The sequence below is a fragment of the Lepidothrix coronata genome, unplaced genomic scaffold, assembly GCF_001604755.1.
Source record: "Lepidothrix coronata isolate B3197 unplaced genomic scaffold, Lepidothrix_coronata-1.0 Scaffold25, whole genome shotgun sequence".
NCBI classification, from domain to species: domain Eukaryota; kingdom Metazoa; phylum Chordata; class Aves; order Passeriformes; family Pipridae; genus Lepidothrix; species Lepidothrix coronata.
Window position 1 is genome coordinate 6,898,100 of NW_016690205.1, and position 20,421 is coordinate 6,918,520.

Genomic DNA, 20,421 nt, shown 5'->3' on the forward strand with positions numbered 1-20,421 from the left:
ACCCCAGGTACATCCATAGTCACTGGATTTAGTGAGTGCGTGTGACAGAGGACACTGCCGGGATATTGGCTGAACCCTCTGATGAGCAGAAACTGCAGGAGCTGGGCCTGGGTAGCCCAGAGAAGGCTGAGGGGGAATGCCATCGATGCACAAAAATACCTCCAAGGGGTGTCAGGATGGTCCCACACTCTGTTCAGGGACAGGATGAGGAGCAATGGCCATAATCTAAAACACAAGTTCCACCTTAGCATGAAGCAGAACTTCTATTCATGGAGGTGGCAGAGCCTGGAACAGCTGCCCAGGGAGGGTGTGGAGTCTCCCTCTCTGGAGACATTCCAACCCCACTTGGACACGTTCCTGTGTCACCTGCTCCAGGCGACCCTGCCTGGGCGGGGGGACGGACTGGGTGATCCCCTGAGGTCCCTTCCAACCCAGCCATTCTGGGAATCCGTAAAGGACGGTTATGAAGGTATCAGAGTTGGATTCCAAAGGAACCTGGGGATGTGTAGCGGTGCTCCAAGAACGGCCACGGTGCTGGTTGTAGGGACTGCGCTTGAATCCCAGCTCCAGTGGGAAGCGGCCCCGGCCCCGGCCCCGGCCCCGGCCCCGGCCCCGGCCCCGGCCCCGGCCCCGGGATGGCCCCACCCCTGCTATGACCCCGCCCCACCATGGCCCCGCCCCCGGTGTGGCCCCGCCCCCGGCTGGTGCCGGTGCGCGGATCGGCCGCCAGGTGGCGCGAGGCGTTGGCCCCGCCCCTTCCCTGCCCGGCCCCACCCCTTTCCCGCCCGACCCCGCCCTCGCCCGCGCACGTGCCTCGGCGCGGGGCGGGAGCTGTGACGTCACGCGGGCGGCGGGGCGGTGCTGTGACGTCACGGGCGGTGGCGGCGGGCGGCCCGTGAGGTCACGGCCCGGCCCGGCCCGGCCCGGCGGCCCCGGGCGGCAGCGGCGGCAGCATGGCCGAGCCCCAGCCCCAGCCCCGGGGGGCGCAGGGCGAGCCGGCGGGGGCGCCGCCGCGGGTGGGCGCGTGGGTGCCGGTGCTGGTGGAGCAGATGGTGAACGACACGCTGGTGGTGACGCTGAGCTGCGGCGAGCGGCGCTTCACCGGCGTGCTGCTGGACTGCTCCAAGAGGTACGGCGCGGGCACCGGGGGCACGGGGGCCGCGGGACCGGGAAGGTGGGGCCGCGGTGCCCCCGCACCCTTTGTTCGCCCCGGCGGGACAAAGCGGCGGGGCCGGACTGGCGGGGGGGACCGGACCGGGGGGGGCGAGGACCGGGGCGACCGGCCCGGGGCGCACGTGGGGGGCGGTGGTGCCCCCGGGCCGGTGGGGCCGGACCGGCCGCGGCCCCGCACGTGGCGCCGTGAGCGTGTCCCGGAGCGGGGCCGGACCCGCCGGTCCTGCGCGGCCGCAGCGCCCGGGCCAGCACTGCCCTCCCCGGCCTCCCCCCGAGCCCGGAGCCCGCCGGCAGAGCCCCGGGGCCAGGCCGGTTCCTGCGGGTCCCGCAGTGCCCCCTGGTTCCCGCTGGGCTATGGCCGCAGCAACAGCAGCAGCCCCGGCCCCGGCCCTGGTCGTGCCGGGCACAGCCCGAGGTCTCGGGAACCCCAGAGGGGCTTCTCTCTAAACAGGGCACCCACAGGCTGCGGGGCTGCGGGACGGGGACCCACGTTGGATCAGCCCCGTTCCTCGTGTGTGTGTGTCCCCTAAGCCCTGGCTCTGAGGTGTTGTTTCCCCCCCGGAGCAGGCCCGGCTGTCCGAGGCTATGGCCGGGGTGTTGCTGGACTGTGGTGGTGCTCTGAGGAGCACGTTTGGTGTCTGTGTGCTCAGGAAGGGATGTGTCAGGCCGGCACTGCGTGGGAGCACAGCAGCCTCACCTCCCCGATTCTTCCTGGGAGATGTGTAGGGCAGGACTTCTGAGCTTCGTTTTTATCGTTTATTTAGTTTCACGTGGCTATCTTGGAAAATGGGAGCACTATTTTCAAAAGTGTTCAGGCACCTATGGCTGCCGGGAGTCCATAAACCAGCCTGGAGTCTGGTCCCAGCCTGAGCCTTTGGCGTCCTTCCAGCACCTCAAACCAGCTACTTCTGTCTTCTCACATTCACATCCTCTGCAGTGACACCTTTTTTACCTGTATTTTTTCACCCTAACCTTTCTCCATTATTATTTTGCTTCTTTCTTCCCCTCTCTGCTCCCAGTGGGTCCAAGAAACAGCCAGACCAGTTTTTCGCAGGCTTTAAGGCGCCTCTGGAGCCTCGTGCTGCCCCACCCCTGCCCTGGTTTGTGCTGTGGGAGAGTGACCAGTGGCCACCTGAGCTCTGGGGCTGTGGCCCAGGTCTGGATCTCATTCTTCTGCCATCCCCTGGGGCCGCATCCTGCCCATGGGGGTCCCAAGTGCTGCCTGGCCTGTGGTGGCTGTGACGTGTGGTGGCCAGCACGTGGGTGAGAGCCACAGCTTCTGCTTCTGGCAGTGAGCAAGAGGGGAGTGAGAGTGTGGTTGTGGCAGGTGCCTGGCTCCTGGTGAACCCCAGAGACTTGTGGTGAGCACAGGCAGCAGGCTGAAAGCACCCCCAAGATTTGAGGTGTGGAGGGGAGGAGATGTCTTGCTCATTGTACAGCAGAGCACATGAGGTGGTGTGGCAGTGGTTGGAAGGTGAAGATCAGGATGTGTCCCAAAGGCAGCAGGAATTTATCAACTTGGTGCTGAACTTGGAGTGCCCCAAAGAGAGATGTGGCAGGGATGTGTCCCTTCCTGTTGTGCCTGGCTGATGGAGCCATGTCCTGCCAGCCTCTCCATGTGTGGGGTCACTGGTACTCTGCCTGTACCCCTCGGGCAGTGGGACAGGACTGGAAGGAGAGAAGCCACCACAGCAGATTGTTTTATCTGCAGAGAAAGAGAATACCCTAAAAGATAGGGAAAGCCTGTGTGATGGCTCTTCAGCTTTCTTTTGTGGTTTTAGTGAATCTGTTTTACTTAGTTGTGGCTGCCCTATCCCTGGATGTGTTCAAGGTCAGCTTGGATGGGGCTTGGAGCAACGTGGTTTAGTGGAAGGTGTCCCTGCCCATGGCAGGGGAGTTGGAACTGGATGAGCTTTAAGGTCCCTCCCAACAAACTGTTTTGTGATTCCATTATTATTTCTCCTTAGATGTAGCGAGTGCCATGGGCTGAGGAGGCCACCCTGAGCACCCAGGGGATCCCTGTCTGTCCAGGTCCTGCCAAATGACTCCATTATTTTAGCCGCAAAAGAACTAAAAAGGCACAACTTTGAACCCCAAACCACCTGCCTGGGTTTGGGGGTCTCAGCCTGCAGTCGGTTGTGTGGGCAGCAGAACTGCCTGCACCCTGCCTACACCCTGCCTTCTCCCCTGTGCCTTTAGGAACGGGGGGCTGGGGTGTAGGGAACAGTCATACCTGACTTTCCAACTGCTGGGGAATTATTTGCAGAAAAAAGTGGCTGTGTCCTTCCTGCGGGCGTCCCTTCCTGCCACAGCCTGGGTGGTGCAGCAGCACCAGGGCCTGCCCAGTGACTGGCAGTTATTTGCTTCTAATAAATTGGCTGTGCTCAAAATGAGCTCCATAGTGTCCACGCTTGAGCGGAGATTTAAATGCATTTTGACTGCAGTTACACTGTTTTTGATAACAAGACTTGGCAGTTTTTTTGCAGCTGAACTTACGATTAGTTGTTTTTTAATTATGCACAGGCATAAATCAGAGGACTGAATCTCCTGTTCCAGGCAGAGGCTGAGTTGAGGTAACTGAGTCCATTTGGCTGCAGCTGCCCCAGAAAGGGGGATTACAAGCAGAGTGAAATCCCATCACACAGTATTTCCTGCTGCTTTAATCACAGTATCACAAACTGGTTTGGGTTGGGAGGGACTTCAAAGCCTATCCAGTCCCACCCCCTGCCATGGGCAGGGACACCTTCCACCATCCCAGGTTGCTCCAAGCTCCGTCCAGCCTGGTCTTGAACACCTGCAGAGCCAAGTGTGTCGGATGGAGCATTCCTTATTCTACAGTGGGTGGAAAGACACCGGCACGAAATCCTCTTACAAGGAGCTCTGCCTGCGTGGAAGGCGGCTTCGGGCTGGGGGGAGGGGGGCAGCACCAGGGGCTGCAGGCACGGCAGCTGGATCAGCTCTCCAGGGGTAGGACTTAACCACCTGTAGCTGGCCTTCCCAGGGCCAAAGCAGCACAAGGAGCTCAGTCTGTCAGTGCTTCCCCATCTGTAGTGTGTAGGCTAGAGGGATAGAGAAACCCCTCTAGAGTGTGTAGTGTGGGTGGATAGGGAAACCCCTCCAGAGTGTGTGGGGTGGAGGGATAGAAAAAGCCAAAACAGCCTTGGGCTGTGGCAGGGGTTCAATCAAGCTGAACGGGTGCTGCTGGCACCTGGCAATATGGTGACAAGATAAGAGGTACCAGTGCACAGCCTCTCTGCAGCTGTTTTCCTTCCCCCTGTGCCCAGGATGTTAGGCTGGGACAGACAGTGTCTCACGGGGAGGCATGCAAGATGTCAGAGCTTGTCTTACCTCTGCCTGGACCTGGCATGGAAGGTGTGGAAAAAGCATGATTCCTCAGCAGAACTGTTCTCTTGGCCTTTGGAGACACTTCCAGTACAGGAGTGGTTCTTCAGTGCCATGTGCCTCAGTGGGGTTTGCAGAGCTTGTCTGTCTCCATCTGGCCATGGCCCTCCTGACAGAGCCACTACCTGGCCACATGGAAGGTGCTGGCGCTGAAAATTAGTCTTAAGCTGCTTTGTTGTCCAGCATGGCAATTTGTGTAATCCCTTGGGCAAGGCAGGTCATCTCAGAGCACTGGCACTGCTGTATAGATTCATGGAATCATGGAATGGTTTGGGTCAGAAGGAACCTTTAAAGGGTCATCCAGTTCCAAAACCCTGCCATGGGCAGGGACACCTTCCACTGTCTCAGGTTGCTCCAAGCCCCATCTAATCTGGCCTTGAACACTTCCAGGGATGGGGCAGCCACAGCTTCTCTGGGCAACCTGTGCCAGGGCCTCACCACCTTCACAGGAATCCCAATCCCTCATTGGGATTCCTTCCCAATCTCCCATCTAACCCTGCCCTCTGTCAGTGTGAAACTATCATGCCTTGTCCTATTCCCAGCAGGCCCTACTGAGAAGTTTGTCCCCATCTTTCTTACAGGCCTCCCTGCTGAACTGGTGCCCTGGCACAGGGTGACAATTGGGGCAGGCAGTGCCCGGGGCCTGTGGGGTGTGCTCCATGGCATGGAGGCCGTGTCCAACCCAGCAGGGTTACAGGGTGCTGATAGGTTGATCTTACCCCGTGAGTTACCCTTTGGGTGCTCCACTTGTGCTGAGTGAGGAGCTCTGTGCCAGGCTGGATCCCGGGGCAGGAAGTAGATTCAATGACCTGCCCACTCAGAGGCAGGCTGTGGGAAGGGACAGGGGCCGGGCTGGCCTGCAGGAGCAGGGGGAGTGGGGTTGTGTCCACATAAGAAGCAGTGGTGTGGTGTGACCAACTCACACAACCTCACTGCATAAAATAACCGTAAGTTGTAGCCATCATTGCATTTAGAAATGGTCTCACTTTGAATTGTTTTATGAACAGTGCCGACATCTCTCTCTGGCTGTGCAAACTGTACTGGCTTTCTGGGTTGTCGTTTGAAGACGCCTACATTCTCAGTTGTCTTGTTTAAAAAAGCCTCTTAAAACAAAAGTATTTTGTTCCAAATTATGTGATTTCATCAGCTTAATCCTTTCCCAGTTAAACTAAACTGTCATTTAACAGCATGTTCTTGCATTCTTTCAGTAATGGGAAAGGACTCTCCGGGCTCCTCTCCATTGGTGAACACACGGCAGTGGCTTTGTGCTGCTCTTGGTGAGGGGTGTGGGACTCAGTGGATGCCTTCAGCTCCTCTTCAGTGCCCTTCTGCTAACGCTTGGCAAAGTGCCCCCTCTCTGTAACACCACCAAGAAACTTGCCCCTTCCTTCCTGGGGGTTGGAAAGAAAGCAGTAGCTGGCAAGGAAGGGGATGGGAGTGTAGCATCTTAGACTGATGTTTGGTCTTTACCTGTTCTCCATCCCTTTGCGTCTCCTTCGTTGCTCCCCAGTACAGAATTTTGTTGTTACTTAAAAAGCCCCCACACTTCAGTGACGGTGTGTTCTCTGCAGAAGTGTCTCTGGAAAGCCAAGACAGCAAGTGCTGCCTGGTCAGAGTTGATGTTTAAGGGCAGATATCTGTCCCAGTGCTGTGTTAGTGCAATATTTCTAATGTCAGGCCAAGGGCATAAATTCATAAATTCTGGAAACATGAATTGCTGTTGCAAGTTTCAGCATTTCAGAGGATCTGCTTTTGTCAATATCTAGGCAAGATGTTGTATCCAGACTTCTGTGGCCTGTAATGAGACTTGGCCTTGAATGACAGAACATCATCATTGTTAATCTTGCTGTTCTGAAGCAGTAGTTGATTCCTGTGCAGGTACAGTGTGAAGAACTGCAGTTTCATAGCTCCCTGAAGGCTAATCCTATCACAGCCCTCCTTGGCCTTACCAGCATGCTGATGCAATAAACTGCTTTGCAGGATAAAACCTACAACTTTTTAGAGCAAAACTTTGTGCTAAGAGTTCATGGAGAAAGAGGTTTTGATCTCTGTAGCTTTCCTGGCAGAAGAGTAGGACACCTTGCCGATATTTTGCACTGCTGTTATCTTTTTTCAGTGGCAGAATTGGTTGCCTGGTCTTAAAAGTCAAGGGAGAATGTTGTGTTCTTGTGTGCTGGTTTAAAGGTAAACCAGCAGGGGAAAATGAACTCAACCCAAAAGAGAGATTATAAGTCAGAATAACAATTTAATAAAATAATACAATAAGTACAATTATACAGACAAACAATTGGTTTTAATCCACAAAACCCAAATGTATAACCCAGCACCCTGGGGCATGAACAGAGTTCATGCAGTTTGTTGGGCCCCCTGAGTCCAAAGTAAAGGGAGAGGGGAAAAAACCTGTTGGTGAGAGTGCTGTTGCAGTCTGGTTGAGGGTGGTGGTTGCAGTCTGGTTGAGAGTGGTGATCTGCAGTCTTCCTCTGGATCCCACGAGTGGTTAAAAAAGTTCCAAGACTCCAAGATTATATATTCTCCAGTTCAGGCAGGAATGCCCAGTACTTTCCTCAGGGCGGGGAGTTTCACAAAGGGTGTGAGGAACAGGGAGGCACCCTCCTATCTCGCAGGCCTCTTAACATCTAGTTTACAGCCGGAGGAGTCAGGTTGATCTGGGCAGAGGGTGTAAATAGTCTATTGAAAAGTTTCTGGGAAATGGCATGGAAGGCTATAGAATACACAGTTTTGGGTTACACCCATGCAGTGATGAACTGGTCCCAGCTGTCCTAACTAGGACATCTTGGTATTGAAGTTGTTGGGAGGGTTGGGGTTTTGGGGTTTCCACTTTTCAAATCTCCTGACTGTTTATTTTCCTCCTTGCCCTTGTCACTCCATTTTAGGTCTGGATTGTTCTGCCTCCCATCCTCCTTCCCGAAGCACGAGGACCCTCCCGCTGGCGCCTGCGCTAATGGCACTGCCGACGGCGGGGATGGTGCACAGGGTGAGCTGGAGGCACTGCCCGCTGCCGAAAAGCCTCCCAAGGGGAATGGTGAGGAGCAGGTGCCCCCGCTGCTGCCACCCCCCCCACCGGGCCTGCCCCCCTACCCACCGTACTTCGAGGGAGCCCCCTTCCCCCGGCCCCTCTGGCTGCGCCACACCTACAACCAGTGGGTCCCGCAGCCGCCACCACGGACTATAAAGAGAACGAGGAGGCGTCTGTCGAGGAACAGAGACCCAGGGAGGCTCATCATGAGCACCATCAGGCTGCGGCCCAGGCAGGTGCTCTGTGAGAAGTGCAAGAACACCCTGAACCCCGAGGACGCGGCGCCGCGGCAGAACACCAAAACCAGGAGGAAGCTGAGCATTCAGGACAAGGAGCAGAAAAAGCACAGCGACTCCGACTACGTGGAGAAAAGGAACAAAAGAGAGAAGAGGGAGGATGACAAGTTTTCTGGGGAGGTACATCGAACACCAGTTATAAAAATATCCTACAGTACCCCACAAGGGAAAGGTGAAGTGGTAAAAATCCCTTCCCGGGTCCATGGCTCGGTCAAACCGTTCTGTCCGGAGCGAGTATTGCAGAACGGAGCGGGGGACCAAGAGGAGACCAGGGACTCTGAACGGTGTCGAGAAACCAAATGTTTAATGGACAAGTCAGCAGGCAGCCAGCTTGCTTCCATTCCAAAACTGAAGCTCACACGGCCAGTGCATTCCAGTGTGGATGTCCCACCCCCAAAGATACGGCTGAAGCCCCATCGCATGAACGATGGTCAGAGTGTTTCAATTTATAAGGCAGAACTGATTGATGAAATGAATGTCCTTCAGAACAGCAGGGAGTCCAATCCCGGAGCATTTTACAATGATGAATCCACTGACAGAGGTTTGGCTGAGATATCTTCAGGGAGTTCAGGTGAAGATGATGACTTTAAAAGGTTTCCCCAGGCTAAAGATGGACATGATAACTTGGCTTTCCTCATGAATTATCGCAAAAGAAAAGCAGATTCTTCTAGTTTATCAGTGTGTAGCAATGACAGTCTAGACGAATCCAAGTCTTCTAGTTCAGAAGTGACATCACCAGAACTGTGTGACTTTTTGCCTGGTGATGATGCCTCTGTCTCTTCATCTTCAAAAGATGAGCGTAAAATTGTGCCACCACTGACAGTCAGACTGCACACCCAGAGTGTGTCTAAATGTGTCACGGAAGATGGAAGGACTGTTTCAGTGGGGGATATTGTCTGGGGTAAAATTCATGGTTTTCCATGGTGGCCAGCACGCGTTCTTGACATAAACCTCAGCCAGAAGGAAAACGGGGAACCCTCGTGGCGAGAAGCTAAAGTGTCATGGTTTGGTTCTCCAACAACTTCATTCTTATCTGTTTCAAAACTGTCTCCTTTCTCGGAATTTTTCAAACTGAGATTTAATCGCAAGAAGAAAGGGATGTACCGGAAAGCGATCACAGAAGCTGCGAAGGCAGTCGAGCACCTGACTCCAGAAATAAGAGAACTCTTAACACAGTTTGAGACATAACTTTGCCTCCAGTTTCAGGTGAGTGCTTGCTGGACTAATGCTTTCCATCAATGCTTCCCTTCCCTAAGCTTTTTAAATGTTTTGTTTGAATTTGTTTCTCCATAAAATCTGAGGTTTACAATTGAGAAACTTAAACATCTGGCTGTTGGTGGTGGTAATTTCAGAGATGGTGAGAAGCTTGAACTCCAGGCTTTTGGAGGGACCATGGGAGTTGGAGCCCCTGTTCCCAGAGGGAAGTGCAGGGCAGCTGATCCCATGAGGAAGCAGCACTGCCTGTTCAAAGAGCTGATCAACCTGTAGCTCTGTATCAGCACTGTTTACAGCTGAGACTGAGATGTGTGGAGTACTGAGGGTGCTTCATTTGCCTGGAGGATTTACAGTTCCTACCTAGGCTTTCAGTTTCTTTGGAATACCTTTTGGTTCAAAGACCTAAAACTTCTATTGGGATTGAGATGACGTTTATCATATGTAGGTGCTGGTGCCCAGCAGTTACCTGGAACAGTTCAGGGCCCCTGAGGGCCCTTTTCTCCCCCTGCTCTGACCCTTCTGGTTTGGATTTCTTATGATGACCCTTTATGACTCTTCAAAATGATTGTGCCAAAAACTTTCTTTAACTGGGGAGCAGTACTTCAATATCTCTCACAGCACTTATGTTTGGCTTGTGCCTAAATTGTCAGTGTATTGCTGAGGAATGGCCTGGATCAAATTAAATTCCTTTGGGCTTCACCTGCAACCTCTTTGTGTGAGGTCATTAGATGGGAGTGAAAGCATGGGAGTTGATTGTTTGTATTGGAGGAGGATGGGTCTCCCTTTCTCATCAAACAATCAGAGCTCTGCACAGAATGAAAAATTTACTACCTAAAAATACAGGATGTGGTGTGATTGGGAATAGAAATACCATCTGTCATTCCAGTTGATGTTAGACAAGGGGAAAAAACAGAACTAATCATTAGGAAGAGCCTTGTTGGCAAAGGTTGTGGTTTATGCAGCATGGTTTCTTATGTTGTCCCCTGAACTCTCTGCTCTGTTCCATGCTAGAAGGACTGTCTGTGTTTAAGCCAGTGCTGCTCCTGTAGACTCTGCTCTTTATCTAAGCCTTCGTAGTATGGTGGGACTGGGATGGTCAGTGCTCGTGTAATCCTGTTGGGAAAACAAGATTTTTTTTTTTTTACCCTCTGTCATGGGACTTCACCCCTTGCTCAAGTGTGATGAATGACTTAACTTTGCTTGGGTTATGACTCCATCTCAGCAAGCCTGGCTGGAGTAAATAATCAGAGCATGGCATATTTATTCTGCGTGCTTGGGGTGTGTGGACAACTGGACACTGGAGCTGGTAAAAGCATATAACTGCAGCAGCAGCATTTAAGCTTCATCCTGCCCCTTCAGCTGCTGCTTAACTCTGGCTTTCTTATATCAGGAGTGTTTGGATTGGACCCAAATTCCTGTTAGCTTGATCAGGAGTATAAATAAACCTGCTGCCCAGAATACACTGTCCTCGCCAGTGGAAGAGTCCTGGCCAATCCATGGCTCCTCTGGACAGTGCTCTGGTTAAAGGAGCAGCAAACTTCATCCTTCTCTGAGCTGTCTTCACTGCCTGTGCGAGCAGTGTGGGACAACTGTAGTGAATGTCACCATTCCTGTCAGCTATCCTTGTCCTTGCGTGCTCCGGGTGGGCTGGCCTGGCACAGCTGGAGAAGAAGGGACAGGGTGAGGGGATGGACTGGAGGATGTCCAGAGGTCCCTTTCAACCCTAACAGTTCTGTGATGAAGCACCTAATGCTTCAGATCAGACGTTGGCCGTGCCAGTCAGTCCACAGGGAGTAGGAAAGTGTTGTGTCCAAGAGGAGTTCCAAGTCCAGACCTGGAAGTCAGAATGGGAGGATGCTTGCCCAGCCACGTCAGCCTGTGAAAAATGCTGGCTATTGGTACCAGTAGTACCAGTGCTGATGTGGTGGTTATGGTAGGACCTGGCCAGGAGCTGCAGAGGGACAGACTGCAGGGCAGGGCCTCAGGAAGGAGAAGCAGCCCTTGCTCCAGAGGCCAGAGTTATTGCAGACACGATGGGATCTGAGGTACAGAGCAGGTCTGTAAACTGGGGGAAAGAAGAGCATGTTGAGAATTACAAGAAGATGGTGGGATGACCTGGATTAGACCAGACCTTTCCTTCCCTCTGTGCTCTGCAGCCAAACTTCCTCATGTGTATATGAGTATATACATATTCATATATCACCATTTTGCTGGCCTCCTTCAGCTGGCTTTCCACAGGTGATTTCCTGCCTTACATGTGTCTGAGGTGAGCTGCCAACACAGTCTGCCTAGCTGGAGACAATATGACAGTTGAATAAAGAACTTTAGTTGCTCAAAACTAGAAAAGCAGAACCAAGCAACTTCCCATGTTCCATGTGTCATGATTACGTAGATTCCCCATCAGACCAGCATGTCTGGTGTTTTGGTACATCACTTATAAAACTTCTCATTTCAGAGAATTGCCTGTTCCTAATTCTCTCTATTCAGGAGAATTGAATTTTATTGCTTTCATTGATTTTCCCTAAGGTAGAACTGAAATGTTTCTTTCAGGTGCTCATTGATTGTTCTTTCCTGAAGGATGACATAGAATGGGTTGATTTGAAAGAGACCTTAAATCTCATCTCATTCCAACCCCCTGCCATGGACAGGGACACCTTCCACTATCCCAAGTTCCTCCAAGCCCCATCCAAGCTGACCTTGAACACTTCCAGGGATGGAGCAACCACAGCTTCTCTGGGCAACCTGGTAATATTGCATGGGACCACTATAAAATCCATCGTGCTGGGATTCACCAGCAGCGGCACAAGGGCTTGTTGTCATCAGAACAAGAGTCCGGGAGGTGCCCTCAGCATGGACCCTGCTCATGCTAATTCTGGGCACAGCAGAAGTTTGTGACCGGTGACACTTTCTGTTGAGAAACTTTGTCTTCTGGCACATGATCTGTTCTGCAGAGGGTAATTACTGGAAAAAATGTGCAAATAATGCAGGTCATTTGTGGATGCATTTAAAACTGGAACAATTGGATTTATTCTTTTTTAAACTTGGTCTGGGTTGAAGGAGCTGGTAGGATCACTTCTTGTTACTGCTTTGTCCTTAGGCTTTTTTTGCAAAGAGAGTACTAGTCAGGTAATGACAGGGTTTCAATGAAGTAAAACAAGTTTCTGGAGAAACAAGAGGCAGAGAACAGCCTGTAGAACTCAGACTTGTAAGACACTCTTGGTTTAGAGTAGTGCCAGGGGAGACATGTCTGCTCAGCATGTCCTCGTGCCGCTCTGTAGCTTCCCTGGTGTGTGACATCAGGGAGCCATCACAAGGCACAAGGAAAGCAGTTGCCGCTGGCCCAGAGTGATGGATGTTTGCCTTTCTGTTAGGGAAAGCCCATCCAAGGGCCGTGACAGGGGAGCAAGGACCCTTGGGTAGGTGTCACAGATGTTTTGTTGGAGGCTGCAGCCATAGCTCCAGCTTTGCCACAGGCTTGGGCGCAGGAGGGAAGAAGACCCATGTTTCCAGAGGCCACCCTCTCCTTGCTCCAGGAACACATCATGTAGGGCTGAGCTTTTCCAGGAGCGTGTGTTGCTCCAAGCTCCTGTGTGGGGAGAGTGTTCCTGCAGGGACAGTCCCTTGGCAAGTTCAGCAGGTCCTGCTGTGCCACAGGGTCTCCTGCTCTGTGGCTCTTCATGACAGATCCCCGTTCCTACCACAGCCCTTCCATGCAGTGAAACCTCTTGTAAAAACTGCTTTAATGTACATCTCTGCATGAAATAAGTTTACAGGATGTATATTCCTTTGCTTTTTCAGTCTGAAAACTCCTTTATTCTTCCTCTATTCTCTCTCCCTCTCCCCCCTGCCCCCAAGCTGTGGCTGTGGAACCATCAAACTTGCAAATGCTGAAGGTTTTAATTTTACTGCCATGAGCTTAATAGACCCTCAGTGTCAGTACATCGAGCCATCCATCACACTGCTACTGTGTGCAGCAAAATCAGAGCTGCTGCACGCTCACTATCTATAGTAACCACTAATATAAAACCTGGCACGTCATGTTGTGACTTCACCTTCAAAGACATTCAGGGCTCTGCGTGTCCATGCAGCCAGGGCTGCTGCCAGCACTTGTGAAGCAGCATAAATCACTCCTCTTTTACTTCTTCTCTTCTGTTCTACCAGTGGCACAAAAAGGTTGTATCTCTTGATATAAAGTGGTGGTGGTGATTGCTGTGTGGTTTTTTAACACACCTGCCTAGTCACGTGAAATATTTCAGTGCAGAAGATGAATGTTTGAGATTTTTCTTGGCCTGCTTTCTGGATGCTTCAGTCCACCAGGCATTCAACTTAATTACTGGTTCTCAGTCTTCCTGCAAACATCTTAGAGTCAGCGTCTCTGCACACTAATACAAGGTGGGAGAACAAGTCCAAAATAGACTGTGCTGCATTTTTGTGTGCCCTGCACTGATGGCTGGAGCTGTGTTAGGTGACATCCCGCTGATCTTCCTGTTCCCAAAAGCACATTGTACCCACGGACTGCATTTGGAGACACCTAGATCCGCGCTGCTGCTCCCCATCCTGCCACCCATGGCCCCTCTCTCTCCAGTCTCTGCTCCCAGGCGTGTTTTCTGGAAATGCCACCAGGCCATACATTGTGCTATTTCTAACTGCACCCATGCTGTGCCGATGCCAAGGAATGCGATCGGCTTACGGGAGCTGTAACTTCAGCTGCTGGGGGAGATTGTATCCACCAAGGGCTTAGCAACTCCCTTGGGAGCACAGCAAGCTGCTCCAGGGGCTAAGAGTCTCTGAGTCCCAGCTGGAGCTCTCAGCCTCTGCTGGTCGTGCTAGCCAAGCGTGCCCACGGTGGGCAGACTGGGTGGGTGTCACCAGCCCACAGTGCACTCAGTGCCTGTGAGGTCCAGGCAGGTTCGGGGGCTGTGCCGGGGTTTTGGGGCAATGCGTGGGAGAGATGTCTGGACAAAGAACATGGAAACTGGTTTCTTTGAAAACTTTTTCAAGTTATGTAAAACCAGAATTTCTGTATGTTTTCCTGAATTGCATTTATTTATTCACCTCAAGTGGAGGTGTCTGAAACTGTGGCTACAATTCTCGTTTTCCCAGCGAACACAGAGAGCAGCACGGTGGGAGCTGTGGCTGAAGGGCAGCCCGGGATGGGCAGCACTGGTCCCCAGAGAGGTGAAGCACCCCTGAGGGAATCCTCTGGTCTCCCAGGCAGGGCTCAGAGCTTGTCCTGCCTCTCCAGTTTGTACAGTACTGAGCATCTCCAAGGTGCATGTATGGAAAGGCTCCTTTGGGCCAAGAAGGAATAGAGGATTTTGGGAAACTTGGCAGTGGCTCTGTGTAGGGAAGGGTTCATGTGCTCTGCAAGTGAGGAACCAACTGGTTCTTCTCACAGTAGCTGTGCATTGCTAGTGGTAACAGAATGGGGTGACATGATTCATAGAATCACAGAATGGTTTGGGTTGGAAGGGACCTTAAAGACTATCCCATTCCATCTCCCTACCAGGGGCAGGGATACCTTCCGCTAGACCAGGTGCTCCGAGCCCAGTCTAACCTGGCCTTGAACATTTGAATATTTCTCATTTTCATGTTCAGATGTCCAAGGTAGAACTTCGATCCCAAAAATTGTTGTGAATGTTCTTAAACGTTGAAAAACTTGTGAGCTGCTGTTCTTCAGCCCTGACGTGTTCTGTTTTGTCCGTAAGTCCCCATTGGTGGTGCTGGGATCAAGGTGAACAGGAGTGTGTGGACTGAGTGACAAACCCTGACTCCTTACTGTAAAAGACTTAAGGAGAAGCTTGCCTGTACCCTGCAGACTAGATGAGGATGAGCTGGGGCCTGGTTTAGTTTATTTAAATCTGTTTGCTGCATTTGTTTTGCACTGTGTGTGTACCTGTATGGAACACGTGGGCTCTGCATTAGCCAGATAATGAACTCTGCGCATCCTGAGATTACATATGGCTCAAATAGGCTTCCCGTGACCAGCAGTGAGGACACAGATGGGCCTTAATACCTTGATTTCTGGAGGGCTTGTGCTCTTCACATCTTCAAATCTCCAGCTGTTCAGTCAGCTGCAGAGTGCTCTCGCTTCTCCTGGTGCTTTTTCTGCCAGATCAGGAGCAGCATGGGACCTGCCACGCACACGGGTGACAATGTCCCTCTGGTGTGTGAGGGCTGTGGCTGTGTCTCCTGCCTGCCCTGAGGTGCCCATGGGCAGCAGAAGTGCTCCCATCCCAGTGGATGCAGCGTGAGGTGAAGGTCCACGAGTGGCTCCTCTGCCCACGCAGGTGAATGTGACTCACCTCACCTTAGAGAGGGTCCCCAGTGGTCCCACAACCCCCGTCGCTGCCCCACGTCAGCTGTGTCATTGCCTGGTCATGACGTGCATGTCTCTGGAAGGAAGGAGCTGGGCACGTTTTAATGAAGGCTCTTCTCATTAAGCTGATGAATTTCTGAAGGAGTGAGTGCCTTCACTGACATACTAGTTCCTGTTTCATCTGTTTTAGGTCTGTGTTAGTGCAGGATCAGCCAGCCTGGGTTTCTTTATAAAGCACATTTCCTGTGTGCTCTCTGCAGCTTAAGGAATGAATTGTAGCAAATTACTAGTTTGACTTCCCTTGTGAGTGATGACTTGCTTTGTTTTGATTCAAGCCAATAACTTTAGCCATTTTTTCATGCAGAAAGCAGCCTTTTCCCAAAGCAGAAACCCTCAACCATGATGCAGGATTTGTAGTAGGGATACTCAGATGATAGAGTTTGAGAACTCCAGTGCTGGAGAACATAGCTGCCAGCCTGCTCAAGTCAGCTGGCTTCTGGTGCCTTGAGAGTTGGAGACGGTTCCAAAATGCCATTCAGTGGGCCAGAGATGGGTATCCCAGCTGCCATCCAGTAACCCCCACCCACCCTCTCCCTCCTCCCACCGGAGGAAGGCATGGGAAGAAAGGACTTTCTCAGTCTGCTGCCAGCAGCAGCCACTCTGTCCTTCCCCCAAGGGGAGATGGTTGGAGGAAGACTGATTTGATGATGCTCATTTACAGCCTGCTGTTAACTGCTTTATGATTAGAAAATATTCCTCAAAATATGCTTCTTGGGCACACTTGGGGTGTAGCAACCTATAAATTGTCTTCTGCACTCCACTGCTGCTGTTAAATCTGGATTTGTGAATGGCTTTATTTGATCCAAAACTTCAGTTTTTTAATTATGAACAGGCACTTGGCTTCAGAAGAGCTGCCTTGGCTCTCCTTTGGACACACAACTTAGCACCCAGGCTGTCCTGAGTCAGCCTGTATTGTGTTCATTACTCACATGTGGACTGAGGCAGCAGCGATGCCTGGAATGTGGGGCTTCAGCTGCTGCTCCATCTTGGAAAGTTTTTTTAAACAGAAATCTTTGAAGTCTCTCAGGGTCAAAGCGAGAACATACAAGGGACTGTCGCTGTGCTGCTGCTCTTAGATGCATTGAAAACTCCTGGGTCTGCTCTGCTTGCACAGACGCCTGAGCTCTCTCTCTGTGTGGAGGGTGGCCTCTGTCCCCCACCCAGCCTAGCTGTGGAGCTCTGCTGGGGACAGACACCCACCCACCTGCAGGCACAGGGTGCTGGGGCTCTGGCATTCCAAGCCACAGAGCACCCAGCTGTTCTAAAGCAGCTGGCTATATTGCTGGTAACACCAACTTTTTGCTCCCAGAGGAGAGAGTCCCCAATATTTGCCCCAGGTGTCCCTAATCTTTCTCCCCCAGGTAGTTCCCTGAGCAGCTGTGGTTTGGCCCCAGCCCCTGTCCCCATGGAGGGGCAGTGTCTGCCCTGGCACAGGCAGGACCCTTCCCTGGGACTTGCTTGGCATCCTGCTTCTGATGTGATGCTTCCTTCCCCCAAGTGAGAAATTCCTAAGAATCCAACCTGCTTGAGGACTTGCTTAGCCAGGAAATGCACTTTTTCCTGTTTAGACCAGATCGTCTCACTCTGTAATCTGTCTCAAAAGGGTCAGTGCTCTCAAAGCCATTTGAGGGATATTGTTCCAGGTCAATGGGCCTCATGGAAGGCTTTGGTAGGTGTACTGTGATAAACCTGCAAGTGAGTTTGTTGTATGCTCTTGAAAGTTTCTCTGTTCCTCAGAAGGCAAATGAATAGATTCTCCTTCATGATTAAGTATGGATTTATACTCTGTCGACTGTAGGTAGTAGAGCCCTGGGGTGAGACCCTCCAGTTTCTCAGGGGTGATTCTGCTAAATACTGAAGGACTGTATGAAACCTGACTGCAGCCCTTCTCTGCAATACAGCTTTTGGGACAGATGTTCCTGGTGTATTGAATCAGCTCTTTGCATTCTCCATTGTGTGGGCACTGCTGAGGATCATTCTGGATGCTGAGTCTGGGTGAATCAGTGTCCCTTTGGGTCCCCTGCCCACAGGAGCACTGCTGCTGCTGTGTCAGCAGCGTTGGGGACGTGATCCTCTTCCTGTGTTTGGTGTTCTTGGTTCGTTGTGCTCTGTAAGTCACAAACCTCAGCTGGTGGGGGGTTTGAAGGTCTTTGATCTGTTCCTTCATAGCATTAATGCTGTGTGTCAGGAACACAGATCCGAGCTGGTGTCTCCTGTGGTTCCTACTGGGCTGGAGCTGATGTGGTTGATGTGGCACAGACTTGTGTTGGGGCTGGTCAGACTCTTGGGCTGCTCAAGCTGCTGTGATGCAGCTCATCGCTGAAGTGGAGATCTCCATGCCGTTCTCTCTCGGTGATTCTATATCACCGAGTTGTTCCACGTGTCTTCTGGTTTCTTCACTTGATCTTGAAGGCAAATGGATCCTCCCCTTGAGCTTTTCCAATGCTTCCACATCATAACCTGGCTTACAGGGCCAGTGCAAGTCCCTCCTGCATGCAGGGGTACAGGTGAGGACTTCTCTCTTCCTTAGTTTTTGCCAGGCACATCCTCCTCTCCAGGGCATGCACCTTTCCCAGGTCACCAGCCCTTGGCCCCAGTGGCTGCTCCCTGGTGCAGGGCCAGTGACAGCAGAGGGACACTGGCTGCCCAAGGGCTCCACCGTGCCATGTGCTCCATTCTGTGGGAAGAGGGGAAAGGGAGCCTATGGCAGGGGGGCTGTGGAGAAGTGAGGTGTCTTTACCCCCAGGACAGAACGAGGTGACATGGCTGCTCTGGCTCTCCATGAGCACGTTGCCGGGGCACCACGGCAGCGGTCGATGGCTCGAACAGTTGCAGGTACTTAGGAAACCTTCTGTATGGCTGCTCTCAAGGGGAGAATAATCCTATTTTGTAGATCGTGTTTGGAAACTGGAGGCAGATGTTCTTCACGTGGTGCGCTCCCTAGGGACTCGTGGTGGATTAACCTACAGTAACCCACCTGAACGGGGACTTAAGAGTCCTTAAGCCACACTGAAGATTTATTATCGTCACTGAAGTTCATATCATGTCGGTCTTCGGGAAAATTCCCGCTCTTACTTTGTGCTTGTTAACCTGACAAGCTTCTTCCCAAGCTGCAGCCACTGATGGTTCTGCTTGCTGGGCCAGCTGGAAGCAGGAGAATTCCTGGCTATATTTAGAGGGAAGCCAGAGCGTGTGTCAGTCCATCACAGTAACCTCTCCCTCTCTCCCTTTCTTCAAGGTAACAGAAGACGAGCACAGCTGTTCTCCTAGAGGGTCACCGAGTCTGTAACACCCTGACATGCTCCCCAGGAGAACCTGGAGGCTGCCGGGAGGCAGGAGGACAAGGTTCCTGGTCAGAGTGCTCTGCGTTTCATCCGGGACAGGTGACAGGCACCGGGACACGTGGAGTTGGGAGGCTCTTCTGGTGTGAGGCTGGCAGGAAAGGCTTAAGGATATCTTACCCTAGAATGAGAATTTGACCAGTCAGACAACAATGAACTAGGAGAACAGCAAAAGCCACACCTCGGAATGTATTTATTACTTAAAATTAGCTATTCTTGATAAAATCCCCCAAATTATTGCTGCTGCTTATTTTACTTACGGATTTCACACACTTGTTAATTTTAAAGCTACCAAACTTCTATTCAATACTGTACTCTGAGAAATGTAATTGGGTCAGGACATGCAATAGAATGAAATCATTGTAGTGTCTTAAGTACAACGGACTCACTTTGTGTCTATTAAACCTTGGAAGATGTGCAACACACAAGGATGTGGCTGTCATTGTATGTGTTAAAGCTTTTTTGGGTCATTTGCTGCAGAGTGGAGGGAGTCAGTGGTTTCAGGTATGTGAACAAGCAGTGCTGGTGACTTGGATGGCTCTGGGTCCTACCCTGCTACTTTCCAAAGTCACCTGGAACAGCAGCACAGCCTGGGCCTGCCTGTGCTGGGTGCGTAGGGTGGGTCTGGGCTAATGGCTCCAGCCAGAGAGGGAATCCCTGATCTGAACTGACTCGTGTGCTCACACCCAGTCATTAAGTGTGATTTAAGGCCCGTTGGACGCTTGTTGGATAGAAGGATCTTCCTCTTTACACATGACCAGAGGTGACTTGCAGTCTCTAATCCAGCAAACAGCTTTTGTGACAAATCTGGAGTGCAGACGGTTCACAGATGAAGTGACCTATGGAAGGGTTCTGGAACTTTATTGGTTAAGTTTTTGGGTTTGTATTAGTCTAGCTTTTCCTTGGATTCCCTCAGTCCAGAAACATTAATTTGTGGTAAGCCATTGCTTCTGATGCTGGAGAAAACAGTTCAGAGTGTCCCTGCTCAGTGAAATGTTATCTGGCTGTTGGAGATTGCCTTGGAGCTGCAGGATCTCTGCACAAATCCTGCTTCCTGTCTGCTGGACCTGCTGCAGCAAACACAGGATTGAACTCTCACTGAGTTAGAGCGAGCGGGTCGGAAATCACACAGGCTCATGTTTTCCTGGTTCGTGCTGCTTCACATTGTGGTCTTTGAATGTCAGCAAGAGAGGTCAGAGCTTCCCTTTTCAGCAATAAAGTGTCACAAGAAGAGCTCAGCTCCAAAACTGTTCTGCTGACTCTCAGTCCAGCACACAGTGAGTCAAATCTGCATCCCTTAGAACAGCAGGAAGGCTGTGGTGTAAAACATGGAATGCTGAACCAGGACAGCTGTTTCCCCAGGCCCGTTTTGGCCACCTTTGCAAACAAATCAATGAGCTTCCTGTTTTCCAAAAATAAGTGCAAGAAGGACAGCAGTATATAGTGAGGGACGTGTTCCTGCACCTTGTGTGAAGCCTTTGTGCAGCGGGTGTTTACCCAGGCGCCCGCTGGGCCCATCCCAGGCTGGCAGAGGTGCCCCTGTGCTGGGAGTGCTCCTGCTCTGGAAGGAACAGCTCT

General features: G+C 51.9%; 1 protein-coding gene across 1 annotated transcript; it reads left to right on the top strand.

Annotated features, from left to right (window-relative positions):
- Nucleotides 1–953: 953 nt before the first annotated feature.
- On the top strand, nucleotides 954–19,271 carry PWWP2B (PWWP domain containing 2B). The gene is made up of 3 exons (XM_017809133.1): nucleotides 954–1,129; nucleotides 7,470–9,114; nucleotides 18,741–19,271. Exons 1-2 carry the CDS (start codon nucleotides 954–956, stop codon nucleotides 9,094–9,096), a joined length of 1,803 nt encoding a protein of 600 aa, XP_017664622.1. The 3' UTR covers nucleotides 9,097–9,114; nucleotides 18,741–19,271.
- The last annotated feature ends 1,150 nt before the right edge of the window (nucleotides 19,272–20,421 follow it).